The sequence below is a fragment of the Lepidothrix coronata genome, unplaced genomic scaffold (genome assembly GCF_001604755.1).
Source record: "Lepidothrix coronata isolate B3197 unplaced genomic scaffold, Lepidothrix_coronata-1.0 Scaffold21, whole genome shotgun sequence".
In the NCBI taxonomy this organism is placed as follows: Eukaryota; Metazoa; Chordata; class Aves; order Passeriformes; family Pipridae; genus Lepidothrix; species Lepidothrix coronata.
This window is the reverse complement of record NW_016690201.1, coordinates 7,552,219-7,580,019: the sequence shown is the minus strand read 5'-3', so window position 1 is coordinate 7,580,019 and position 27,801 is coordinate 7,552,219. Positions and strand designations below refer to the sequence as shown.

Here is a 27,801-nt window from a genome sequence, read left to right as displayed (position 1 = left end):
TTGTTAATTAATTTTAGGAGTATTAGTTTAATCTAACTGTAAGTTCTCATTGCAGCTAACATCAAAGGTATGAAATAAGTAGTAGTATTTCTACTATGTATATATATATGTGTGTATTTGTAGGCATATCTACATGGCAACTGAAAGTTTCCAAGGCTTGAATTACTCTTTTGGGGGCTTTTTCCTCCTCAAATGTGGTATGATCAGATCCTGTAATATTGAAGAACAGCAGTGAAAAACAGAAACCTTAGAAAATGTTGATAAACATGCAACGGAACAGGCAAGATTTGCTTCCTTACTATGACCACAATGATTTCCCAGATTGGTATATAAGTGGAGTTTTGGAGGACTGTTGGACGGTTGCCACTAGTTAAGAATAAAATCACTCAAGAAGCGGAATAACCACAAATATTATTCTAAACCCTTCAAATTATATAGCCACGGTATGCTGGAAGGAGGAGGTGACTGTGCATTATATTATTGCAACTTTTTAACAGAAATTGCCCAGAGCTGACAAACCAGATTGGTGTTTTTTAATGAAAGCGAATACAGTTAATCTGTGTATGCTTTCATTGACAAGGTTCTGCACTTAGGAGTACAGCACAGATGGTCAAAGCAATGAATACTTATGTCTGACTGTAATTGATCCTATCAACAATGACATACCTTTAACTGGGTTGTATCACTTTACGTCACATATGGTTAATTAACTAAGAAGGGCCCAAATACACCAAGGAGATTTTTGTGTTTATACTTAGGAAAACAGTCTAGACAGGTGTTAATGTAAATGAAGTTAGTACTTGTCAAAGGTGAAATTCTCCATATGTAGCCCTGCTTCAGTCTCCAAATAAATATAATTTGGCTATGTCTACATTAGCAAGTAGTGAGGAGCAATAGGACCTGATCTACAGAGTGAAACAGTTGGTGCTGAGGATCCCAATTCCCCACTGCAGGGATCAGGGGAAGCAGGGGGGTTGCCCCAGGCTGGCTCTCTTCTCGTCCCACTGACTAAATGCCCAAAAGTGCAGGACACAACTAGGTGCAGTCTTGGAAGGCATAATTTGGTTTAGGTTCATTCCCTATATTTAGTACCTTGCTGTGTGTTTTTGGCAGCTACATTTTTTTATCTGTAAAACAAAACTTGCCCTTAATTTCCAACATCATTCAGCCTCAATAACAAGAGGTTTGCTTCCTTAGATAACCCCTACATGCTTCCTGATTAGTCATCACAGATATTAATTGTCTTTCAATGTATATGACATATGTCACTATGTATGTAGATGTCTGCCCTATTCATGGTGTGGTATCATGCAGTAGAGTTTGTCTTAAATTATTTTCTTGCATGTGCATGTGTTTGGATTGGCCCTTAGTTGGATAGTCTGTCTCTTGTAAAAATACTGTTAGAAAAATTATGTGTCCTAAATTCTTTCTTTTTATGGACTGTACTTTCCACTGCAAAGCACACCTTCCCTTTGCTTTCTCCAACGTGGAAAATGGTATGACAAAATAGAACTTGATGTGGTTCCAATTTTGGTCCTGAAGGTCTAATGTTGGTATTTTACCTCATTTTTGCTCTACTTCTCAAACTTCCTGCAATAGTTTTACCTTGAAGTCACTGAATGTATAATTCTAATTATACATCAGAGTCCAGTGGCCACCAGTCGGTGTCCCAGAAGAAAATCTCAACTGTTTTCTGAGATGCACCTGCAATAAATGTTTTTGGATTTTAAATGACTGGTGAACATATTCTTCTTGACTGATTGTTCTTCCAAAACAAGTATTCTTATAAAGATTCTTTTCATTGTGAAAAAAGGAAAAGTACTCAGGCCCTTTAAGACCTTACATGTAACTGTTCTCGAAAGAAGAATGTTTCACACGACGCAACCCTTTTGATAGCAAGGTGGGCTTTTGTTTTACTTTTTTTCTCCTGGACGTACTTTTTTTTTCCTCAAGTACGTTCCTCTTCCCTTCAGAGCAAAATCTTGTTTCTGTCTCTCTTTATCCTTAGCCCAATTGTATGTTCTAAAGGATATCTCTGTTTTGCTTCACGTGATTTTTATCAGCTTCTCTCACTTGCAAGCACTGTAGCTCCTCGAAAGCCTTAATTTGTCACTCCTGAAACACAGACTTTGTGGGTGTCATGCCTAAACTTTCCCATCCATCCCAGGTGGCTGTGTAATTTTCAAGTTTTGATTAGCATCATCAGTTTGGGAAGCAGAAATGTTGATGTCATTCTTAAGTTAACATCATCTTAGCTGTGATAACCATTAGCCTGCTGCCAACATTTGACAGATGCAATATTTCTTTCAATGTTATCAACTTTATAAACTGATATGAAAAAGTAGTGCTAAAAGTTGTTTTACTAATACCTTGCATTTATAAATAAGCAGTCTGCTTATTTATAAAGTGAAAACATTCGTGGTTAGGACTGCATTCAGTTTTTAAATATATAATATCAAAAGCATTATGAGTTAAGACACACAAAACTATTGTGTAACATGGGATCAAATAGTAACTGAATAAAAAGGCCAAACTCCTTCCATGCTTTAAGAAACTGATATTAAATAATTATGATAATTAGTCTTGTCATGGAAGGCTTTTTTTCCAGAAGAATTTATTTTGGAAAATAATTTTTTATGTCGAAAACAGTTGGTTGTGTATTTCTCTTTAACTTAACGACTAGTTTTTAAATCACAGAACATTGTCACAGAATTTTGAAATAAAAGAAGGAATCTCTGATAAGTGAATAGGCTCCTAAAGGCACATTTTGACTCCTGTTTATTGTGGATGGTTTTAGATTTAGCTTTTGGTTTCCATTTGTGTTTTTTATGCTTAAAATTGATGCAAAAGCTCTATTTTCCTATTTCTCTGTAAAAATAGCTGACATTTTTTCAAATCTTGTTGTAGTGTTGCTTGTACATAGTAAAAGAATAGCAAGCATGGCATCCTAAAAAAATGATTTGAAGTAAATATAACAGCAGCATTAATTCCAGGTTTAATGGGATGTTTTAATGTACATCCTGGAAAAGAGAAGGCTTTGGGGTGACCTAATTGTGGCCTTCCAGTACCTGAAGAGAGCTGACAAGAAAGATGGAGAAAGACTATTTACAAGGGCTTGGGGTGACAGGACAAGGGGAAATGGCTTCAAACTGCCAGCGGGTAGGTTTAAATTTGATATTAGGAAAGAATTCTTTACTGAGAGGGTGGTGCCCCATCCCTGGAAGTGTTCAAGGCCACGTTGGACAGAGCTTTGAGCAACCTGGTCTAGTGCAAGGTGTCCCTGCCCATGGCAGGGGGTTGGACCTGGATGATCTTTAGGGTTCCTTTGAACCCAAACTATTCTATGAGTCTGTGGTATCGCTCAGATATTTTTCATATAGCTTCTAATCAGTTCTTAATTGGACTGCTCACATACTGTATAGTGTGCACTAAAGTATCTTGATAAATCAGAGTTTAAATTTAAAGGTTTGAGAAGTCTCAGTAATTCCTGAGTTTTTAGTATTTGAAAACAACAACAACAAAAAGTCCTATATTCTAGAAAACACTTCATGTTTTGTTATTCTAGGGCCAATAATTCTGTGCTTTGTTCCCATTGAAGCAGTGCATCTCTACTGTAAGTTTCCAAATAACTTAAGCAATGATATCACCCAGTACCCTCAGTACAGTATAACATTTTTTCGGAAGGGAAGGGTTATCTATACTTCTAAGAGGCTGATGGGGGGCGGGAAAAGAAAATTATTGTGATATAACTTTTCTTTCTTCTCTGGGAAGTACTTTTTTTCCCCTCCTTAAAGATGATCACTTAATTGAAAAATTCTTGTGTGTTATGATCTTTGATACAGGAAGTTAGTCTGTAGATAGAGCAACAGAGACATGTGAAACAAGTTTCACATTTATATTAGATTGCTTTTCTCAAAATATTTTGTTGCTCATGAGTAGCAAATTTACTCTCCATGCATATTTTATCAGATAGCACAAAGAAACGAAGAGAATGTTATCAAATTGGAAAACAAATGTTATCAACCATGCTGCAAAATTGTCTTTACAGTGCCTATGAAGATAAAACTCACTGCAAAAGGACAGTCAGGAACAAGAACAGCAGCTTCCAAGTTGAAAGATCAGTCTGTGTAGGTCATTAACAAGTAGAAGAAAAACAACAAGCATGTTTGTCTATTAAGCATTTATTATGATTTATTTGATGCAATTTGATACTTGTGTTACTTGGGCTCAAGTTAGAAAGAACGGAAATCTGGGAATTACATCAGTTTTTAAGAGAAAAAAAAGGTTGGATCAAGCTGTCTGGCTAATCTCAAATACTATTCCATATATCTGTTAAAGATGTGGTTGATCTGAAATTTAAAAAATCATGAATTTTGCTTTGTCATATTTACTGTTTTTCCTTTTCTGTTCTGGTAAAAATAGAAATATTTTCCCAGTATTGTAGGTGTGTGTTAATAAGTAGAATATCTGCCAGTGAAATAGGGGAAAGTTTTAGATATTCTCATGAAGTTGCATGTGCAGATTGCTTTTATAAATTTTTGTATAAAAAATTCACCCACCTAATTATTAAGAGATTCACACTTTCTGAAGTGAGAAGATTCTTTAAAGAATCAGTAGACAAAAGAAATGAGTAAATAGAAATAACAGTAAGAAATGGCATTTATATAATGCCCATCTCTAGGGCATTTAACATTTGTAGTTGTTGCTCATCAATTCTGTCTAGAAAAGAAATGGATTGCATGTGGAAATCTAAACAATTTGGTTAAGTATGAAATATTAACTGCTTAACGGGCCAAGAGAAGGGCAATATAAAGCTTCAGAGCTAAAATAACATATGTGAGCATCTTATCCATATTCCACAAAAGATATTTTAAGGTCATTTTAATGTCAATTTAAATAAAAAAACTTACAACACAACCCAAACCCAAAGTCTGCAAACACAAAAAATGCCGATGAATAGTTATTGGTTAAAACAAGATTTTCTCAGACCTTGAACATGAAATTTTATAATATACACATATATCATTGCACCTCTATTGCCCTACCAGTGCATCCCCTTCTCTGCTTAATGCCTTCCATTAATAAGAATGCTACTCCTGTGCAGAAAGAACCTACAACCTTTTCTTTGAAATCCTTATAAGCTCACCTATTTCACAGTCTCCACCAAAATGCATGATCTTATTGCAAAAATTGAACTACCATTTACTGCAGTGTTTGGCAATTCTTTGTGCTATTAATTCTGAAGTGGCCAGTTTGAAGACTTTGTGATTCACAAAGAATAAAGTTAAATTGCACAAGGAAACTGAAGAACCAACCAAACAAAACTTTTCTGTTTCTCAGTTTCATCACTAACATTTGAAATTACTTGGGGTTTTATAGGTCTTGATGATTTTCTGTGACCTGGGGATTACAATCAGTTCTCGAGCCTATTTGACTATGGTCTACAGCAGTAGTCTTCCAGGTTCTCAGTTTCCAGGACAATTTCTGTGTGTTTGCCACCATGCTGTTTATAAGACTTAGTCAGGAATCAATCAGTCCTGGCAGTGTCGTTTATATATTTTCCAAACAGTGAAATAACAAAGTTTGGCCTATAGCAATGATGAAGGAGTTCTGTAAAAATTAATACGGAGGTGGATGCTCCTTAATAAATAAACAAACCCCTCCTCTGACAGCTGCTTCCTAGTTTGAGAAACAGTTTGAGAAGGAGCTGGTTTGTGGACTCTAACATGAAAAAGGTAGTATATAAATCATATACAGTTGACTAAATAACTAAGATTGCAGCCTAAGGACTTTTTTTTTTTTTTTGGTATGAGGAGAAGTAATATCTGCTATTATGCTAGTATTTCAGTCATGTGTGATTCATATTGTGCTAATATTTCAGTCATATGTGATCCATATTCTCTAGGTTTACCTGAAATAATATTTTTCAGAGTACCAGAGTCTTCTGTCCTTTTTCAATATCAAAATGAAGACTAACATTATGCAGTACTCAGTTCAGGAAGGAGCATAGTAATGCTAGACTTGGAAATTGAATTTACAGTTGTTACTTATTTGTTCTGTTTCCCCTCTATTCACCCCCCCCCCAGGTCCCAGTTATAGTAAACTATTTATTGTTAGGTATAAAATAAAAAAGTGTTTATGGCTTAAATATAAATTTAAGTGACCTAAATCTTCAATAAGAGTTTAGAAATTCACACTCAAATACATTAAGGTTTACATAAAACCTGAAAAATATCTTTTCAAGATACTGTTGGAAGAACGTTCCCAGAACTGTTTCATATTGTTATCTTGTTATCATTGTATTGTTGAATTCTGTTTGATAAAACTATCTGAGACTTTTTTTTTTTTTTTATGTTTGTTCTTCCCCTGCAGAGTAGTTTTGGTGGAGGAAGGGCAGGAAATATTTTTGGGGTTTTTTTTATTTCTTCTTTTTAAAGTTTTTTGGAAATTCCTGACATCTAATTTTAAAGCTCAAGTACAATTGAACCATTGAGACTGCTCCATATGAATTTTGTGACTTGCAGAAGTAATGAGAAATGTAACATTAGTTTTAGATCTAAAACACTGCTTCTGTTTGTGATTCTACACTTAGTGGCCTTTCTCTTTCAGCTTCTATTGTAAATCATATTTGTAGAGGTTTAAGAACTTGACTCAAAAAGATTTGCTTTGGATAAAAAACTAACAGTAAAGCTGTAGTGCTTGGAATGAAGTTATCCAAATTTTGAAACAGAAGACTTTGTGAGTATTAATTCTGTATTAGCTCAGGATGTTATTTAGTGTTTCTGTAACTCAAAGATATATTTATGAACATTGATTTTTTTTTTGTTTATTTTACCATTTGAAGGATTTCTTCCTGTTTCACTCAGTATGTTGAATCATCATTGGTGGCAATAGAAGTTCCTGTCATAAATTAAGAGAATGACAGAATGTATTCGTAAGGAGTTGCCTAACTCTTAAAAGACTGGAATAACAGAGTTGTCTTTTCTTCCCTGGATACGAATGTTTTCTGGAGAATTGAGGATAGAATATGATACTCACAGAGCTGTCTTTGCAGTTGCATTATTGCAATATGTTAGTGACCACTGCTTTTAATATGCTGAGCAGTCATTACATGTTGGGGATGATCCATTTTTCAAACCAGTGTGAAAATGGGTTTGATCATATTTGGACATCTTGGGAGACAAAGTCAGATCCTAACCAATGGTTCACTTAAAGCACAGGGATCCAACCCTTTCCATTGTCCAACTGAAACAGTTTGGGTTTGCTCTTCAGGCTGAAGTGCAAACAGATGAGTAAGTCAAGAGAGGAGGAGATATTTTTGAACTTGACCTATATCCTTCCATGTGTTACTATCCCTCTTAAGTTTATTTGGCTCAGTTAGTTGACCAAAGAATGTAGATTATTCTGCTGGCAGGAAATGTAAGGCATTTGCACAGTTATATTCTACAGAAATTATTTTGTGCTGGTAACATTACTGTCATATATTTTTATTAAAGGTTACTTATTAAATAAAAAAGTGTCCATGAATTCTTTCTTAGTAAATCTTCAAGGAATCCTTTTAGTCTTCTTCTTTCTTTTCTCAAAGAAATTAACCATGCATTGTCATTGGATGGTTATTCATTCATGCTAGAATGGATATCAGATTCATAACAGATATTAAAAATGGTTCACATATTGATTTTAAAGCAATAAGCTTTATGGCAACATATCTGAAATTTAAAATTCATTATTTTTATGGGTTTACTTATTGATTTAGTTGCTGACCTTAAAAATAGCATTAAAAAGAGTTCTGTTAGGAAGGTGGCACTCTGCAGTAATCCAGATGTCATTCGGGTTGGCTTTTTGCTGTTATTGAAGGGTTTTCTTTAAAGTTTTAACTTCACAGGTTAATCTTTTTATACATGACGCTGCCATCAAGTGGCTATTGAGTAGAACCTCTGTGTTATCCATCTTTAATCTAAATGTTAGTCTTAGTTTTAATGAACAGCTTGGTTTAGAAGGAGGATCCATCCTATACTTGCCTAACTGACAGAAAACCATAATCAGTTTGTTGCTCTCTGGACCAGATTCGTAGAGGTAGATGCTCAAAGATGCTTTGAAAGATGCTTTAAAAGAGTGGGATTTCTGTGACATCAAATTTTATTGACATTGATTTTTACATCAGCTTCAACAAACATTAGGAACCTCTCTGGTCACCTTGTGAAGTATTCCGAGTGTCCTTTTGAATTTTCAGGTACCTTAACAGGCAGGTAGATCTTCTCTTTTAAGGTCTCGTTTTAACTCATTCTATGAGAACTGCAAAATATAGATGTAGTCTGTAGTCTTTTGCAAGGACTTTAATGTGCTGGATCTAAAAGGCCAGAACTAAAATGGTTCCTAAACTTCAAGAAATTTTCCCTTTAATCAAGGAGCCAGTGAATAAATAAAACCATATCTTTGTGACAGCCCAAAAATAGTTTCTCTTAAAGTAGACAAAACCTTAAGACTTTCATTTTTCAAGGCAGCAACCCAGCACCAAATGACCATTTGCAGTTCATCACAACACAAATATTGGCATTCACCACTACTCTCACTTCACTTCCAGCAGTATGGGGCTGTTAACCAATTCTAGGCAAGTAATGATAAACATCCCCATTCTCCTGAAGATATTTGCCTTCTTTAACCCTCTAGAAATAATAATAGAAAATCATGTGCACATTTGCATTTGTATTTACTGTGTTCGAATTAAAGCTGCAAACAGCTCTGATTCACTAATAACTGATGAAAGTGTCTCATTATTGAGCTACAAAACCTTCAACAAATTAATGGAAATTGCAAATCACCTTGAAAATTGCAGGCTCTTTAGTCCTATATTGAGTGCTGAGAAAACTGCATAAATAGCCTTGTTGCTTAACTCTTTCTTTTGAAAAAACAGCTTTCTTATTACATTTTTAAAAAAACATGGCCTAGTAATTAAGGCATGGTTAAACAACATCTTGGTTTTTTTTTTGCTGTGTTTTGTTTTCTGCACATGGACATTTAACATATATTGCTATGTTTGGTTCATTCCCTTTTATAGAACATTTAGAATCATGGAGTCTCTGTCTCTCATGCTAAGCAAATATTTTGGGCAATTTTCTCTCATGCCCCAAATTAAAGTAAGAGATTTGGCATGCTCTGGTTCTTTTCTGTATATAATGAATTTTTAAATATATACACCAGTGATGTTTTCTTCCAAAATTACAGCTTAATTAGAAGAAAATATTTCATGGAGAGGAAAAAATCCACACTATGTATTTGTTTGTTTGCTCTTTGTTGGATTTTTACTCTTTCTGCATAACTCTGAATGCAGAACTAGTGCACGTCACTTGCCATGAGGAAATAAGTATGGGAGCTGATCTCTAGCTGGTGTAAAATTTCATAGCCTCATAGTCATAGAAATCTACTCCAACAGATTATCAGATGCATTTCTCTAAAAGACTGAATGATTTCTACAAGGAGCTAGATTCTCTTATATCCCACAGTTCCATGTTACAGCTGCATCCCTGAAATAAACCTGGTTGATTTAAAGGAACACATTTCAATTTAATATAGATTCAAAATTAAAAAAAAAAAAATCAACAGTTTGTAATTTTGGCCATTTTTGCTAATATTTGAGTCATCATTAGGCTTGTGATAAGTAATTTATCAACACTTTCTGCATTCAGTAGAGATTTTTAAAAGGTTATAAGGCACAGCAGACAATCTTTTTATAGAGAGAGCTTCATATAGCATTTATTATAGTGTAGTGTTACTGTGGACGATCAGAATGTGCACTTAAAGACATTTTTCTGCTATATTTGAAGTCACTTTGCCTACAGCAGTACTGAAAGCATTTGTGTGCTGAAACTCCCTCTAGGTATTGCTAAGAGAAATTCCAAAATTCAACAAAATCTGTGAAACTCCAGTGACACAACCGCTGCTATTTAGTTGGCAGGTGCCTTTTATTAGGAAACCTTTTCTATGAGCTTCCAAATTGATTCATTTCTAGGACTGAATAACCTGTGAGATGTCCATCATTAATTCTGTCCGACAATGGAACTTGAAGTAGCGAAGAATTGAAGTTTCTGGTTTTCCTGCCTCATTGTTGCAGGCTTGATGAGTGAGGGGAAAAAAGGTCCCTGTCATTTTCTCTTCCTCTTTTTATTCCTTCTAACCCACCACCTTCTGTTTTTCCTTTTGTACTTTCTTGGCATTATTATTAATGTATCCACAATTCTTGCTCATCATTTTCGTCCTATTCCACCACTCCAATTTTGGTCCTCTTACCCGTGAGCACTATGTTTGGTAGCATCTTGCTAGTCTTTTTGATGAAAGATGACTCCATTTTAGCTTCTTCATGTCCAAACTAGGGACTCAATTACTCCCAGGTAAAAGATGTGAAAACAATTTTCTTTTGTCTGAAGCCCAGAAAACAGTTTTGCTTTCTTCTGTGCCTATGGCCTCTCTGCTGAGTATGTTCTCCCCACTCCTTAGTCACATGAGCTGTGGATACCTCATGCTTTTAAAACACCATTTAGCTGAAGAAAATGAGACAGCTTAATATCCAGCTCTTTGCATGCACTTGTCACAGTTTTGAAGTAGTTTTTGTTAAATATGCTGAGCATATGTAGAAACTCCGTGTACCTGGAGGTACCATCATTTTCAGCATCAAGTCGGGTGCAGGTGAATTCAAACTGAGGCATCTGCTGTCTGTCTTCTCTTCTTACCTTGTTTTTTAAAGAACACGATGTCTGAGAGAAAGTTTTTGCACGATGGAAGTTTGTGAAACCCGTTCCTCAGATATTTGCTCCTTAAATATTGTGATGTTGGAGGGATTATTACGTATCGAGATTCTACATTATGAATGTACACAGAGTAATAAACAAAAACTATATGTTTGATTGTTCGTGATACGTGATTACTCATGAGACTCAAGTAATAAGCATGTGTTCCCCATCAGGACCTGCATACAGCTCTCTAATACTAATGGAAACTGTATGTATTGAGCAGATGTGACAGACCATACTCACAACTTGAGAAAGGCTCTGCAAGACCTTCTTCCTAAGTGAATTCCTGCTTTCTGGGTTTCATGTTGGAATGGTAATTTAACTTCATATAGTGTAAATTTAAACCAACTTGTGATGATGTGACTAACTGCAAATTACTTTTCATGGCTGCTACTTTTTCAGCTGGGATGCAGAAGTTGCCATAGATTAAACTTGAAACTTCTCCAGTGACAGTAAAGTTCTGTCTAAAATAACTAATAAAATGCAGATGGGAGTGGAATAAAAGCTGGGTTTAGGCATAAGGACGCATTGTATCGAAAAGGTAGAGGTTAATATTTGTATTAATAAGCAAAAGTTATTGAACACAAAGTGCCTAATTTAATCTATGCAAGTTATTGTATTTCATGTTTCATTTGACAGTTGGTGGCAGTCATGAAAATTTAGAACGCCAAAATAGTATGACAAAACTTATTAAGTACATTTCTAACATCATATTTTATTGCTGTTGTTTTGATGAATGATCAAATACATTGCTTTCCTCTACTTTGTGTTCTTGTAAAATCTACTCTGTTGTACCACAGACTCCTAACCAAAATCATGCAATACTATGATTTTTTTTTTACCTACCATAGTCAAGAGACTGTAGCTGATGGTCTTTTCCCTTGGGCCTTCACAGATATACAAGACAGCAGGTAATAACTAAGCTTCATTATCTGCTGCTTATTTGTTTAGGTAGGTTGATTGGCGAAGAATAAAGGATTCTAGAGGTGTTCCTTTTGTGTCTTGTATTGGCTTTGGAAAGAGAAAACTCTAAACAACCGGTTTTGCATGAAGAATACAATAGTACTATTGTACATGTTATTTCAGTTGCCTGTTATGTTTTATCTACAGGCAATTTTTAGATGAATTTATAATATGCAAATAAAGGCTTTAATTTCCAACCCCCCTGATGTAATATTTTGGAAACATAGCTGTTTTGGTGTAGGATGCACAAGAAGACTAGCTATTTTGGTGTGGGATGTCTGAGAAATTCCTCTCCCGTTGCCAGGTTTAATTTTGGTTGTGTCTGAGTGTGCAGCAGTGGAAATGCCTGCTGAGCAGGATTTCAAAATCATCAATGTATGCAAATCCCAACTGCCTCTTTTTTCTTCTCCAGAAGTTTGAATAGAACCCAAGACACAGTTTTTCCTTAACTTCTGGTGTAGCTGGTAGTCTCTTCTGCTCAATATTAATAGTCAATACCGTCACGATTCCTAAATGAGATGATTTCTTCTGTAAGTAATTAAGTAAACAGGCTCTCCTCCAGACAATAGCAATGCTTGTGCTGTGTCAGCTGTACTTACTTTCAGGTGAGACTGAAAAACCAGAAAGTGGTAACTTCTCTCCATTTTGGTTGTGTAGGATCCTTGTTCTCTAAGAGAAATTTTTGTCCGAAAAGTTTATATTTAAAAAGTGAAAATATTTAAAGAGTCAACACAGCTTTGACTTAAAGGCATAGGCATTGGCAGAGTGATTGGTTATTTAAGCTTTGCAGTGAAGCAGGTAGTTTAAAACTCTAGACATTAGTGCTTAGGACTGTCTTTGTGAAGCATGCAGTGAAAAACTGAATCTGATGCCCTGTCTCTCCAATTTACACAAAAATGGCACTTCAACCAACCACAAATTTATTCTGGATATTCAATTGAGCCTTGTTTAATATTTATTTCTACTCTAGATGAACATTGCAGGCAATGAAAAATTGAGAAAAATTACAGACTCAGAAATTGAATTCAGTTTACATTAATTTATGATTAAATGGTTTTTTTGATTGCTGCAAAGGTGGATCTCAACCTGTTTAGCAAGAATTAATATATACGTTATTAAGTAATAATACATTATTACTTAATTAGAAATTAATAGGAATACGATTTTAGAGAAACTAAGATGTAGGCAACCAAAGGCTTGACTTTGCACATCCTTTCACGTGGCTTTTGAGCCTTGTGCATTTACCTCTGCTGAAATCTGGAAGAGAGGAAGTTAAGTTGTATACTCAGGGGTACCTCTTGAGTTTGGAGCAGGGTGAGAAATAAACTCCGAGAATCTAGATCTCTAGTCACCTTCAGCTGCTGTATCATACTCCTTCATAGAATTGCTAGCATGTTGGTACTATGCAACACTGTAAATAGGATTTGTTTGCTATCCATCTCATTTTTCATGTTGGCTTAATGTTTGGAGGGGTGCATTACCAAATACCTGCTTCATTATTTTCTTTTATCTTGTGGTTTTTTTTCTTTCTTCATCCTATTTAATCTCTTGGTAGAGAAAATAATATAAAGTAAATCCATAGAAGATCTTTACTCACAGACGAAAAACTGGGAAATGTCTCACTTTTTCAGAAGTCAAAACTGCAAAAGAAATTGTGGTGGTGGGAGAAGAGAGCTACCCTTGTCTATGAGCTCAGGGGTTTTATGTACCAAGGCTGAACTTGACTGACAAAATAGTAGGGCGATATTTGAGGCAAGAACTGCCTTTTTGTTTGGAGACACAATAGGATCCTCTTCCTTCATCCTTGGATTCTCAGCACTACTCAGTATAATAACATGATAATTGGTCCCAAAGATGGAATGAGTAAGATTGGATGGTGGTCTTTGGGGGCCCAGTTGTGTTATATCTAATCTAATTATGTTTGATACTGACTTTTTAATACATATGGTAGCTATTTCCTTGGCTTGGAAGTGAGGCTTATATGCAAGCTTGACGTGTGCTTGGTCTCTGTTCTAAAAGCACACCATTTTTTTCTTAGGAGAAACCCCAGCTATATCTGTCTCATGTCATGCCGTATTCTAATTCAAAACTAAAACTGATTTGTTCCAGAAGATGTCTTGAAGCATAAATATGTTGTGGCTTGTGGACATGTGGGAGGTGTGATGGAAAGAGCAAATGTCTATAGATTGTACTTCAAAAAACCACTGCAACTTGCTACAGAAAAGACATAGTAAGTTATTGCTGCCTTGGAGCAACAATCCACAGCAGGCATTCAACCCTTTGCATGGGACAATATAAACATTTTAGTGGATTTATGAGCATAAAGGAGCATCTGGAGATGATGAGATTGTGTAAGACTAATTTTAGAGCCTGAATTAAACTAACTCCATAGCTGCAAAAGTCAATGCCATGTTTTCTGCTCTTGTTTAAAAGATGTCTATGGACTATGGCAATACCAGATTCCCTAATCAAATGGAACAGAAAGCTCTAGTGCACTACTGTTGGTAGTGGTGTGGTGGGCATTGGCTTACTAAGAGGACTATGAAAGTCCATCATGAAAGATAGTTATGCAATCAAATTTCTGAGGCAAGTTTCTTCTCAGCTGTTAGCATCTGTGTTCTATTTTACCATGAATAGGTGTCTCTTGAAATTATTTGTGTTTCTCACTTTTTAATAGAAAGCATCGCATTTATTCCTGACTGGGGGGAAGTGTGTTGGTTTATTGGGAGTTTTTTGTTCTTTCATGGTTTTTTGGTTGGTTGGTTGGTTTTGGTTTTTTGTTGTTTTGTTTTGTTGGGTTTTTTCCCCTTGTATTTTGCCATTGTCTTTAAGCTTAAAATAAGCATTTTATAAATGAAACATTGATAAAATCGGTGGAGTGTGATGTACTAATGGAGTGGGTAGGGAAATAAAGTTATTTAAAGTCAGTTTTGGTTTGGGAATTTTAGCTTGCTCCCCTGAAGTATCTGCAATACTGAAATGTAAGTTCTTTCTTGTGTTTAATTTACTTCTTTTTTTTTCCTTTTTCCCCTGGTGATTCTTATCAGTGAAAGGCTTCCAGCCCGGCAGCGATAGTTATTGAAAGTTCAGACAGTAGAAGGCTCAGTTCGTGAACAAATGCACAGAATTTTAGGAGCTCAGAGTCTCCAGTGCCATTGACTTAAAATGTTATATTGTAGTTTTGGCCGTTGTCTCTTCCAGAAGTGGCTGATGCACGAGTGGAAGCCAAAAGTTACGAATCACCTCCCAGTGTTAGCTGCACGTTGCTCTGCATACACCATCTTCTGAGATCCTCCGGCAGCATACTTAAAGCTTGAGGACAAAAAGGATAAAATCCTGATTCCTTTCAAATCAATTAGAGTTTTAAAATTGATTTGAAGTGAGGAAATATTTGATCATAAAGTGCTGGGCCAAAGTTACAGTTCTAAACATAGAAGAAATGAGGGAGAAGTCACTCTGAGTAGTTGAAACTAAGAAGTAAAACAAACAGATAAAAAAAGCCTTTGGATTATATGTTTAATGTGTTTTCTACCAGCTCCCCAGCAAAACAAGGTAGTTCATGACCAGTGGACCCTATTTTCCTGTGGATTCGTCTCTGAAGGTTAATTGAACTTTGATGTTTAAAACAATATGTGGGCCTGATGGAAGTTTTCTCCATGAAGTAATGAAGCAGTTAGGTCTTTTTCTTCTTCTACAGATCTTCCATATTCGCACATGGGAATGCCAAAAAAAAATTTCACTCGTGTATTCATTTACCTGTATTTGCTATGGGATGGAGATCTCAATGCTACTGAGTTTCTAAAAACACACCTGAAAGCTCCAATCTTAAATTTGATCAATATTGGCCAAAAATTTGAAGAGGTTTTAGTTGGCGTAGATGCACACAGTGTAATCACATACACACTCAGCTCCCTAACCTCAAAATCAAGGGACAAAAAATGAATGTGTTATTTCTAACAGAGAACCCTTTTAAGAGCAACCAGAGATTTTATACAACAGGAAATGCAAATATGCTTAGCTGTACTAATGCTTCATTTATTAAATAATAAAGATTCTAAACAGTTTTCTAGAAGGAAAGAGATTTGTATTCGTCAGCAAAGCTCTACTGGTTACTGGTTCCAGTGTTTCTCTGTGTTTCTTAATGAATTGACCAAAGCTGACAAAAAATTGTTTAAAAGTGAAAGAAATGCCAGATACCACCTCCCTCTCCTGCAGCCACCCTGGAGCAATTATGACAAGAAGGAGAAGGTTGCATGAGTTTTCTGCTAGTTATCCTGTAATTGAACGAAAAGCCTTTGTGTTCCACATTTAAGTATATAGTCTTGTCTTTTTTTACAACCGTGTTTAAAGTGTCTATCCACCATAGTTTATCTGCATCCTGATCTTGTCCTATCTTGGATAAGTTCCTTGCTGGCTTCACTGAGAACATCCTTCCCTTCCTGTCGTCCTCAAATTTTGTTACTAAATTCTTTGCCTGTTGATTTGGCCATATTACCTTCTTTTCTGCCTCAAGGACCTGGCAAAGCTTCACTCCAACCTGTGTTTTATTTCTTATCTTGTACTTCTGTTCTTTTCCAGCCATGCTAAGTTCAGTGTTGTTAATGTCTTTCTAGACCTAATGCTGCAGTATTGCCTTTCTTGTCTGGTACAACATGAGCTGTGAATTCACAGGACACACACTGTCCTTTTTGTGGAGCCACATTTTCTTTAAGGATCCTGCAAATTCATCTTGTGGTAAATGTTTGTCTGTAGAGAGAGAGGAGAGGGACTGTAAAAACTGTTGACTTTGCCCCACCAATCTGCTATTTTAAAATTTCAGATTTCTCAGGTGTAGGTAACTGCCTTTTTTGTAGCTTCCTAACTTTGTGTAAAAGTAATTGCACATTCTTTCTTGGCATTTCAGACATAATGCAGGTCTGCTCTTCCATTTCAATTCTCATGTTAGATAGGAACACTGACATTTGTTGTGCTAGCCATTACTCATTTCATTTGTAATCCTTATTCATTTTATGGCGGATTATTTAAGATCTTTTCCAGGATCTTTTCTTAAACTCTTAATGTACTTGAGGACCAGTGAGGGGGGCAGGTATTTAGTGAGATCTGAGCTTGTGTAATATGAATAACTTCCACTGGTTTCTGGTAGCGGGCTGTTGAACAACTCATGAAAATGTGTTGGTGCACAACAGCCTAAGACAGAGCAACAGGCTCAGCTTCTATTGTATAGGGTTTTTGTTTTATTTCAGTTTATTTTTTTTACTTTTCTGTTTTGTTTTGGTGGTTTTTTTACTATTATCTTTGTTCAGTATACATATTGAATTTGAGATACCCAGCAGTGCTTACTGAAGGCATTCATATGTTAGGAGCCAAACCTTCCACACGCTTTTATATTAAATAAAAAGGGTTGGTTTCATTCTCTGTACCTTTTGGTTTTAGGTGAGAGGATTCTGATTTTTTTACTGATCAAGGAAGTTATCATGACATGCAGTTTTTATACTAGCCAGCAACCCTCTGCAGCAGAGTGAGAGGAAATAAAGTTTTGGCTTAAGTACTGTGTCTGAGTTTAGGTGTAAATGCTGCAAAACCATAGGTGCCGTGTTGGACTGTGTAGCATGCCCAGTGCTTCAGAGGCCCCCATTGGATTGTACCATGCGTATGTGCTTTGTTTCTCTTGCTGCAACTCTTCTTTGACTTTTTTTTGAATTAGAAAAGACTTGCCAACCTCCATGCCATACCCCTATTACTACTAGTGCTTATATATTTTTTGCTCTCATATGCTTTCATATGTAAATTGGCTATCAAATTCCACCCTCAGTTTTAACCTGTAATAACTTCATTGCTTGCAGTGCAATTTGCACTGGTGTAATTTAGATCAGAATCTGGGTGCATATGTAAATGTGAGCATGTATGCACACATGTAATGCCTGCTTTCTTACATATATATATGTATTTATAGACACACTTTCATTTTACAGTTAAAAATAAGTGAGAGGGAGAATCTGTTTATTATTTATATACTGAACAATATTAGAGCAACTAGCAAGAGGAAAATAAATCATTTGAAAGAGCAGATGGATTTTGGAGTCATGCATGCACGTGCACACCTTTACAATGTATTCTGGTTCTTGTCAGTCCCAAGCAGGAACTTTTCTCTTTCCCCTGACTTGCGAGCCTCAAATATCATTTTTAGTTGACTTTGGGGAAAATAGAGGCAGAGATACTAAAAAAAAAAAAAAAAAAAGAAAAAGGAAGAAAGAACCCCCAAAACAGCAGCCGCCCCAGCCCCCTCTTCTATACCACCAGTCCAAACGTGGAACATATTTTAGCAGAAGTGCCCCAGCTCTATCATATGTGCTGTGCAGAGTCATCATGGCCATGGTGCATAGCTGAGAGCCGGAAAGCAAACAGCTGCTGTAGCCTGATTTGAGTTAAAATAGTGTCAGTGTTTAGTCTGGCGCAGTGCTTCAGGAGAGATTGGCAGCTGGGTCAAACAAAGTCATTCCATTGGCTCCCTTCCCAGTAAGCTTCTGCTAGTATTTAGGTACTAGTGCAGCCTAGGCCCCTTTTCTCAGGGATAGCCTAACATCTGACCGCACCCTCTTTGCTTTTTAAAAAATGCCTTTTCACTCTTTAAGATAAATCCTCTATTATACAATCTACCACTAATTGTGTGTTAAGACTGTTTTTCTCTCGAAAGCTGACGCATCCTGCTCTCAACGTGGTGTAGAAAGCAGGCTGTTACAGTGCTGGATTAATAAAAGGGGCCTTTATGGTTTGTGAAAGAATATCTCTGTGCTTAGGCAGGAAACTTTTTGATCCACAGAAAAGCCAGACGACATCTAGGTAAGGCTGTGTATCAAATCTGCTTTTATGGGAGAGTGGGGCAGCGAGCGATGTTAATTGCGATTGCTTCATGTTTGCATGCCCGTTTTGATAAGCTTTTTAGAAAGTTTAGGAAATAGCTGCTCCTGCGTCTTGAGCCCTTTCTCTCCTCCCTCCTCCTCACTCCTCCTATGCCTTTACTGCCTGCAAAAGCTTGTAATGATCTGCTTAGTTTTTGCTGAAATACGCGCGGGCGCCTCGCTTCTCTTTGGAGAGGGGTATCTTGCAGAGGCGTGCAGCAAAAAGTTCTGCTGTCAGACCCAAATGCTGTTAAAAGTGGAGTGGCTGGGGAGAATTTACAGGGAAAGCTTTCCACTGTTACAGACTGCCTGTGCAATAATTTAAAAGTAGTTGAAAACTGCTTTGAACTAACAAGGGTTTAATTACGGAAAAGTTTAACGTGGCGATGGAAGGAATATTAAGTAAGTTGTCTTTGTCTCATACTTTTTAATTTTAGTTGTTGCTTTAGCCTGTTGGGTCACATTTTTTGTCAGCGCTGAAGGCTGCCATGAATTGGTAATGAGGGCCCCTTTTGCACATGATTTTGGCACTTGGCCAAAATCAACTTCCCAAGGCAAGCTTTCTCTAAAAGAACCTGAAGCATTTTTTTTGTGATTAGGAATCATGTCTGAAAGCTGCCACAACCAGTTGTGTAGGCATGTCAAAATGACTTTATACAGTATATCTGAAGCATTCGGGGGGGAGGGTCTGTTTTTTCCTCGTGTACCAAATTGTTGCTATTATCATTCTAAATTTCCGCAGCTTACGCACCTCCAAAAACCAGGCTACAGAGAGCTAAGGCATAATGAGGATCTTTGGTACCTTTGTATTTTTCAACATGCCAAAGCAGCACTAATTGTCACATTTAAGCAGGATACAGTATTAGGGGTTGCCTAAAACACTTGTGGACGTAAAGCAGATGAATCTTTAAACTTTTAATCTCAGTAAATTATGCTCAGTGAACAGTAAGTAATGATATTTTCGAGAAGTTTCTTTGTTTTAATTGTATGAGTGGAGCTTTTTGATATCTATTTAAAAAATACATGCCTGGATCAATTTGGGGGGGGAAATTTGCAAGGAAAATCTTGGATGTGCCTTTGGATTTATCCCAATTCCTTGAAATCTGGGTATGGGTCTGATCTGCGAGACAAGCGAGCAGGAGCTGGGTAGTCCTTTGTTGTTAAAAAGGGGGAAAGGGAGTTAGCCTAAACATTAATAAGGAACTGCAAAAGTTCACGTTTCAAGTGTGCTCGGAGTTTTGAAATTTGTGGAGATCATCAGTGCAATAAATGGGTGATTATTCCTCGCTGATATTATATAAACAAGTCTGGCACTGTAAGTGAATACGTTATTATTGTACACTTAAACGTTTTGTGAATTTAATCTGTATTTAGCAAAGCAACCCAGCAATTGGAAATTAAGGACCTCCTATTACATGCTGTGTGTACTCTACCCCAGGCTCGTTTCCACGTGCGTTCAATGTAAAGACAAAGTGCATTGGGCAGCAATTTTGTTATGTGTTTTTGTTTTACATTTCTGCACTTGTGGCTGTGGCCGAGGAGCTTCCTTCCTATATGTGTTGTTTATTTATAAGCAACACCACACTTCGGCAGCAATATCGATATGGAACAGCCTTTTGGCACCTTTCCCTGCCCCTGCCCCCCCCCCCCAGCCTTGATCCCTTTTGCGGTAGTTCCTGCTGTTAAAATGGGCTTTACAGGTATTGTCTTTCTTCTGTTAAACCATACATTTTCTGTAAGGTGTTTATGTGTGTGTGTATGTGTGTGTGTGTGTTGCCTTTATTACATAGTGCAAGACACTGCTAGATTGGGAAAAAACTCGAGCTTTATAGACTCTTCAGTATCTGTACTTTCATGTAACTTGTCTGGGAGAGTTTGTTCATTGTTACGTTGCAGGAGACTGAATTACAGTACTTGAAATTCTCCTATGAGTTTAACTATAACACGTATTTACAATGAAAGAAAGCAGACGAGATTAACATGTTAGAAAAAATAGATGGAGAGCATTAGTAAAATAAAACCCATAGAAGTTAATTGCATTTTTCTGGGGGTTTTGAAAAGTTTTTACAACAGGGGAAAAATACGTCACAGTTGAATCCTATTTTAATGTAAAGTATTGCCAGAAAATGACCATACTGGGTGAAAAACTAAATGTGATAGTAGAGTCTTTGCAAATTGTTATAGAATTTATTTGCTGATGCGTGGAAGTAATTTCTCCCGAGTTACTGAATTAAGTACAGTTAATTTAAAATATGCACATACCCACCTTGTTACTGCAAAACTAATTTTAAAATGTCTTACGGTGATATTCCTGGTTTTGCCTACAAGGTTTTACTGTGGAATTATGAACACATGCAAGGGTACTACTTCTAGAGGTTTTAATTTCTGATTTAGTTGTGTACATTTCTGTTTTAGTTGTGTTATAAATCACAGCAAGTTATGGTCCAAAAACTTTGTGAGCAGTTTTTAAATCCAGAGTCAAATTTTATCTCATAGCATTTCTGAAGTGTAAAATCTAATCTACAAAGTAACAGAGAGTTTTGCATAAAAACTTAAAATATCATAAATTTGGCTTTTGAATGCAGACACCAAATTAACATTTTCTTTCATCAAATCTATTGTCTGTATGAACATACGAAGAAGTTATGTTTCCATGAGATAAATCAACATTATTTACTCATAAGTTTAAAATTTAAAATTTATAGATACTGTATTCTGTTTCTAAATCCCAAACCAGTAGATTAATGGTTCTTCTTTATAGTTAGGTTGATAAATAACTGTTTTGTTACTTTTCCTGAGACTAAAGGAAATAGGTGAAGAATATTAAGTATTCTCCTTTGTGCCATTTTAATTTTTAACAGCCCTCAGGAATAACGTGTCTCTAATCTTCCTACTTGGAGGGCTTTATGTTTTCTATTTGTTTGCAAACATATCATGAAAGAGTGCAATTATAAAGCTTAACTTTGTTATAATTTTGTATCTTAGATTTTGCTCCATGGAACTGTTGAGCTCTCAGTTACCCATTTCAGTGCACTAAACTAATTTATTCTCCATTCAAAATACAAATTATTGCTTTTTAGTTGGTATTTTTACTGACTATTAAACATTAATATTTCATATATTATTGGTGCAGTGTAAGTGGTACATATTGTTATGTATTTAAATAAAAGTTTCAAATGTATTTACAAAATTCTTTCACTTATGTGAAAAGAAAAAGAACCCTAAACATTGTAGAATGCTTTCAGTTTATCAAGAAAACATTGATCTTGTAAAAATAACTTTATTCTTTGGTAGATTCTGTTGCATGTTTTAGAACTTTAGAAATGAAACAGGGTTGTTTTGTTTTGTCTTGTGGATTTGTTGGGGCTTTTTTAGCAAGGTTTTCATTCATATAAACTAAGCACTTTGTTCTATATGTTCTAAATTCCATCAATGAGATAAATAAATTGCTGCATTGGATGAAACATAATTATTGAATTTTGGCAGAACTTCAGTGAACTCTGCCATGAAAGATTGATGTGCACAGTGCGCCCTTAGATTCTAAAGTAACAGAGTAAGATAAGGGGAGTGCATAACAGGCTCCAACCTTTGTGGTTTGGAGAAAATAGAAAACCACAGGCAAATGTTAACTTTCGGTATAAACTGCTAATGATAATGTTTTGTCATCTGGTTGATAAAAACTACAGGAGGAGACAAGGAAATCCAATTTAACACAAATTCTCTCCACTTCTTTCCTGCTCTGTTTCCCATTTTTCAGTGTTAGAATAGCCACAGTTACCGTGTATTCTTACGGAAAGGAGAACATAGCAGGCAGGCTACTTGCAGTATCCAGCCATGTAATGTGCAAATGGAATCCCTCCATATCAGCACATCGGATGTGGGTTTTCACTATAGTTACGATTTTGGTTTGTGATTATGCTGCATTGATCTCAGAATACATGTAAAATTGTACTGGCTGGATGAAAGCTACATGTAGTCATAGTAGTGTTTGTTATTATTCCCCTCTCTCTTCTTTCTCTACCAAACCTTGATTGCTTAAAACATTTGCTTCAATTGGCAAATTGTGGTTATAATCACAAAATCTCATTCCTCCTGGCTTTTAAATAATTGCCGTGCCCAAATAATGTTTTTAATTGAGAACAAAGATGCATTGTCCTGCCAGTCAAGCTCCCTTGGCAGGACCAATAGGATTGCAAAGACTTTTTAGTATTTTCAATCAGTTCGCTATAGGAGGGAACGGAGACGACATTAACCCTGCTCTGGGGAGAGCAGCTGCCGCCTTGGCGGTGGTACCCAGCTCCCGGGAGCAATCCCTCTGCCTGCTTGTCTTCCCCAGCACCCTGCACCTCAGCCCCTGTGTTTTCCCTTCTGCAGATATGTGCAGCCCCAAGCACCAGCCCTGAGCCCGGAGCTGGTTTCCAGTGGGCTCAGGGACGGCGGCACGACGGGCAGGCTCTGGTGCGGCTGCAGGCATGTGGTCTGCCTGACTGGATGGTCCTGGGGGCACGGCTCAGTGCACCCAAAATGCCTGGAATCAGAGGCAGTTAGGCGGGGAGGATGCACCCATGGTGGGTTTTTTTTTCCTCTGTTTGTCAGCTCCTTGCTTCCAGACTGTTAACCTGCTGCTAAGGCCAAGTGCGTTCAGCTCAGTGTTTTAAAATGGCAGGTGTCCAGAATCTTGGATATATTTCATGACTTCAAAGACATTTCTGCTGTCCTTCCCAGTCACATACTTAAGCTCATGATGACAGGGTTAGGAGTGGGATAGTTAGAGAGGTATAAGGGCAAGGGACTGATCTGGTGCCCATTGCAGTCAGCAGAGAGAATCCCCCTGACTAACATCTCTTTGGATCCCACACCCTGTGACCTGGCTGCTCCGGGATGCCAAAAGCTGCCTCTTCCCCCTTAGATCCCAATGACACCAGCATGACTAGCATTGCCATCTTCTCAAGCAGCTTTGTTGTCTTCTTTGGAAGTCCTCAAAGAAGGTTTACTGAGTAAAAGGCTTGAACGTGCCTTCCTTGTATTCTAAATAAGAAGACAAGTGAGTGCTTATTTTACCCATTTGCAGTCCTTTCTCTTGTCCTTCTCCCCTTCTAGAAATTACTCTTTGTGTCTGATCTTGATTATCAATTCGTGTCACCATTGCAAGCAGAGGTTCAGTGTGGGCAGCTACCTGTCTTCCATTGTATCCCTGTTAAAATGCTGCATTAGATATATGTCCAGTATGAAATGAATATACATTCTAGGTCTGTTGTTTTGATAATTAGACACCAAATTCTTTCAGTAAGGTTGATTTCATCTTCAAACAAAAAAAGGATATTTTTCTCTTTTGTAGAGTACCATAGAGTGCTTCAGTCTTTGTTTGACCCATAGGTGTATTTGGTTGGAAAACCTTTAACAAGTTATATTCGGAGTGTGTCTGTGCTTTGAAGTAGACAATAATAATTTTTATTTTAAGTAATTCACAAAAATGAACGTTTTTATTAGCAATGTAAAATTGTATCCACAGATAATAAAAGAATAGAAGTAGGAATATTGTGCCTTGTTTGCATGGATAATAAATATATTTGCAGTGTGAAATCAGGTTATGTTTTTACAGCAGGGGGGTTATGAACTGTTGAAATACTCAATCTTAAAATATTATGAATATTTTTGCGAAGTATGACCCAGTGAACGCCCCCTACATAATTTTAATGCATAGTAGATGGGTGAATGTTTAAATGCCTACCAGGTTTCACATGTGAGGCTATGAGGTAACCAAAGAAAAAAGGTGCATTAAAGCAAAGCTTGCTGTTCCCTCTCTGCTGACCTGGAGAGTCCTGCCTGCCACAGAAGCAGCTCTCTGGGGTGGTGTGAGACAGGGGCACCGGGACACTTCTGCGCCTCGGTGCAGCTGCGCGTAACAGAGCGGGCAGAGCGATAGGAGGGCAGGAGAGAAGCCAAGGTACTTGTGACTGTGCAGATCAGTTGTTGTTCTGCCTGGCAGAGAGGGAGCACAGCGGCTGTTTTGGGATCCCGGACTGAGGTCTGCTTTGAGGCTTCCCCAGAGCGGGGTGAGTTTCTTTCAGCTGCAATCCCAGAGCCCTTGGCAGTGTGTGGTGCAGTTACATGGGCAGAGCACTGGGAGAGGGCTCAGTCCTGTGAAGGATCCTCTGTGGCTTCATGAGTTACCACAGAATGTGAGTCCTGGGTTATAGATGGAAAGTAGCAGACAGGTGAATGTCGGTTCTTAGATGTGTAACAATGTGGAGGCCTGTCTTTCAAGCATAGTAACGGACAAGCAGATTAAATTATACTAAAGTGATTATTTGGGGGTTTTAAAGTTCCCTGTACATTATGCAGGTCAGCATAGCAAATTGTCTTAAAACACAGTCTGCAAAATTTTGGGCTTTACGTCTTACAAATTTGTACATCCCGGTGTCCACTTCTGATCAGTCTGTCCCTGGGCATGCCACGTCTCCCAGTGCCTGAGAGCTGCAAATGTTTGACCTTTCCCTTCCACTGGGACATACAACATTTTGCATGTCAACATTACAGCCTTCCAAAATATAGGAAGAGTGTTGTGAAGAAGAAAAGGGTTTCGCAAACATCTGAAAGTTGTTTTTTTAATTGTCAGAAATGAGGAACAGTGATGTAAAAAGTCTGTTATGTTTGGGTGGGGCAACAGGGAGTAGGGGAGGAAGGTTTAAGTTTAGAAAACCCGACGTAGTTGTGTAACTCACAATGTTTGCAACCTATGAAAATATTGGTGATGGAATTGAAATAGGGTCAGGCTGGCAGATCACATTTGAAATTTGTAGTCTGAGAGCATGGCTGAAGCAGGAGAGTATTTGGCTAAAATACTGCTGGATTAATAGTAGGAGAGACACAAATACTGGAAAGGAATTCCAAAATGCTTACAAGGTATCTCGTTTGGGGGCATACATGAGTTTGCTAAATTCCAATTCCCAGACTGGTAATAATGATTGTTAATGTATATCTTTTATGACTTTCAGAGCAAGAGGAGCCAACTTTAGGAGAAGGCATATTGTGATACCCTCACTGGTAAGTACCCGAACTGCAATCAAGTTTATTACATTTTTGTAGAGTAGAGGCCTTTTCAAGACCACACTTGATGCAGCTTAGTCACACAACAGCTTCAGATGACGTTCTGGAACAATAGGGTAGTAATGTGATATAGTCTATAATGAAAATCAGTGTAAAGCACAGGTGGTTGCTGGTATTTGTGTGGTCAGATATAAAACCTTCACTATGGGTACAAGCTACTGCTTTCCCACTTGAGGAAAGTATAATTAAAAGTGGTTTCCAGATGTGCTGGCACACATCTGCCCTTTCTTAAAAGTGAACTTTGCAAATGCACACTGAACTGTGTTGCATTCATCATTATAAAGCTGTTGATGGTTTTTCAGGTAATAAAAAGGTTGAAAGCATCAACACCCCCACTGTAAAACTGAGGTGTCTGTAGACAACAGACAGTAGGATTTTATGTTCACATTATGTTCTTGGGATTTTCTATGAGTAGTTCAGAGCTGAACTGTGGCAAATACACAAAATCTATCTGGACAAAAATTAGCATTTAATTTCATGAAAACACGAGAGGTGATCCCTTGCTAGTGATTTCATTTTTTACTGGGAAGGGGTAGCAAATTTCGGTGGTTTTGTTTGTTTTCAGTACAGTGAAATAAATGATACCATAAAACATTAGATTTCAGTTTCTTTAACCAAATTTTCAAGATGTTTAAGTAGTCAGAAAACAAGAAATATATAATGTGCTGAAAATTGACCTTTAATTTGTCTTCACATAAAAAGCAGAAGAAACTCTACTTGTAGGGTTATATGATGCATCCTTAGTTGACTATGTGAAAGAAAATAAATCAGAACAAAATTCAGAAAAGGTACTAGGTTTTAAAATCTTTTTGAGAGGAGATTACAGATCTTTTGATTTAACTAAATAAACAAAATATTTGTCCTAATATCCACTTGACTTTGTTAAGTGGAAATGTTGTCATTAAAATAAAATCCCAGTTTCAGAAGAAAGTTTTTGCCGTTCCAGAAGCTTTAGTTACTGCTGCTGCTTTCAACAGCACAAGGGAAGAATGTTGTGGCTGCCATCTTCTTACTGACTTTTCTTCTAGCACTGCACCAATTACTGATACCTATGTCTTTGAGTTCATTTTGAAAAAAAATGAAGGCTGGGACCTACTAGCCCGAGAGTCTCAGACTAGTGACCAGGCTGCTAAATACTAAGAGAAGATTTTTTAGGATACTGTTAGGATACTGTGTGTAATAGTGCCTGATCTTTGCATATATTTCCTTTACTTACTTCAGCAGATGTGACTTGTAGGATTCTTTGTCAAGTGAGAGTCCAATGCTAAACATTTTATTTTAGGGAAATACTAACACTGAGAAAATCAAAAGTTTTTGGGATGTCCAACGTAGTTGGACTCTTTTGTGTAGGAGTTGCATCTGCTCTGTGCCTGGAGCATCTTAATGATACAAAGAAATGGATAAGAATCAATAAGAAGGATATTAATAACTTCATAATGAAAATCTTGATTTCAGCAATATTGGCTGCTAGTACAGCTTTTTTTTTTTAATTTCCCTTATGTTGTAATAGCTATTCTATATTATAAATGTTCTGTCTTGACATAAAGACTTCAAATTTGTGCTTCCAGTGACTGTTTTACAAGGATGTATTTACTAACACATGCACATACATTTAATATTAATCACGTTTAAATCACTGTTTGCCCAGGAGGTAGGATTTTAGCACCGAACTATTATAAGTGTGGGTATTTCTCTAGCAAAATGTCATTTGACATCAAACTTAGAAATGACTACAAAAATACAGACATTCGGATGTGAAAATGTGCAAAATGAACACTACCTAGACACTTAACTCGCAATTTGATTGCAATTAAGGCTTGTTAGTGGTCACTCCCCTGAACTGGCTAGTCACATCAGAGACCAGCCCTGGCCAGCCCCACAACCTCGCTCGCAGTTTGTACAAAACCATTTTGTACAAAGGGTCGGTTCCCACAGCAGGTCAAATGGGTTAAACAAAGTAAGTAGCTTGCTGAAAAAAAAAGAGATTATTTAAATATTAGGGAGTTGCATCCTTGGTAACTGCAGAATTTTGTGTGCTTGTT

General features: G+C 37.0%; 1 protein-coding gene across 26 annotated transcripts in view; it reads left to right on the top strand.

Annotated features, from left to right (window-relative positions):
* The window catches only part of LOC108493986, a 288,034-nt gene that overhangs the window by 167,903 nt on the left and 92,330 nt on the right, over positions 1 to 27,801 (top strand). For 11 of the 26 annotated variants that reach the window (XR_001873682.1, XR_001873683.1, XR_001873686.1 and 8 more), the window contains one exon: positions 25,648 to 25,696. Coding sequence is in view for 13 of the 26 variants with exons in the window: in XM_017808025.1 (XP_017663514.1) it covers positions 25,648 to 25,696 (49 nt within the window). In the remaining 13 variants the exon portion in view is untranslated. Of the gene's footprint in view, positions 1 to 3,565; positions 3,614 to 4,048; positions 4,128 to 18,287; positions 18,591 to 18,843; positions 19,052 to 19,870; positions 19,965 to 20,262; positions 20,350 to 24,633; positions 24,706 to 25,647; positions 25,697 to 27,801 lie in introns of those variants that run through there. The other 15 variants (XM_017808034.1, XM_017808030.1, XM_017808021.1 and 12 more) reach the window with 7 other exon arrangements.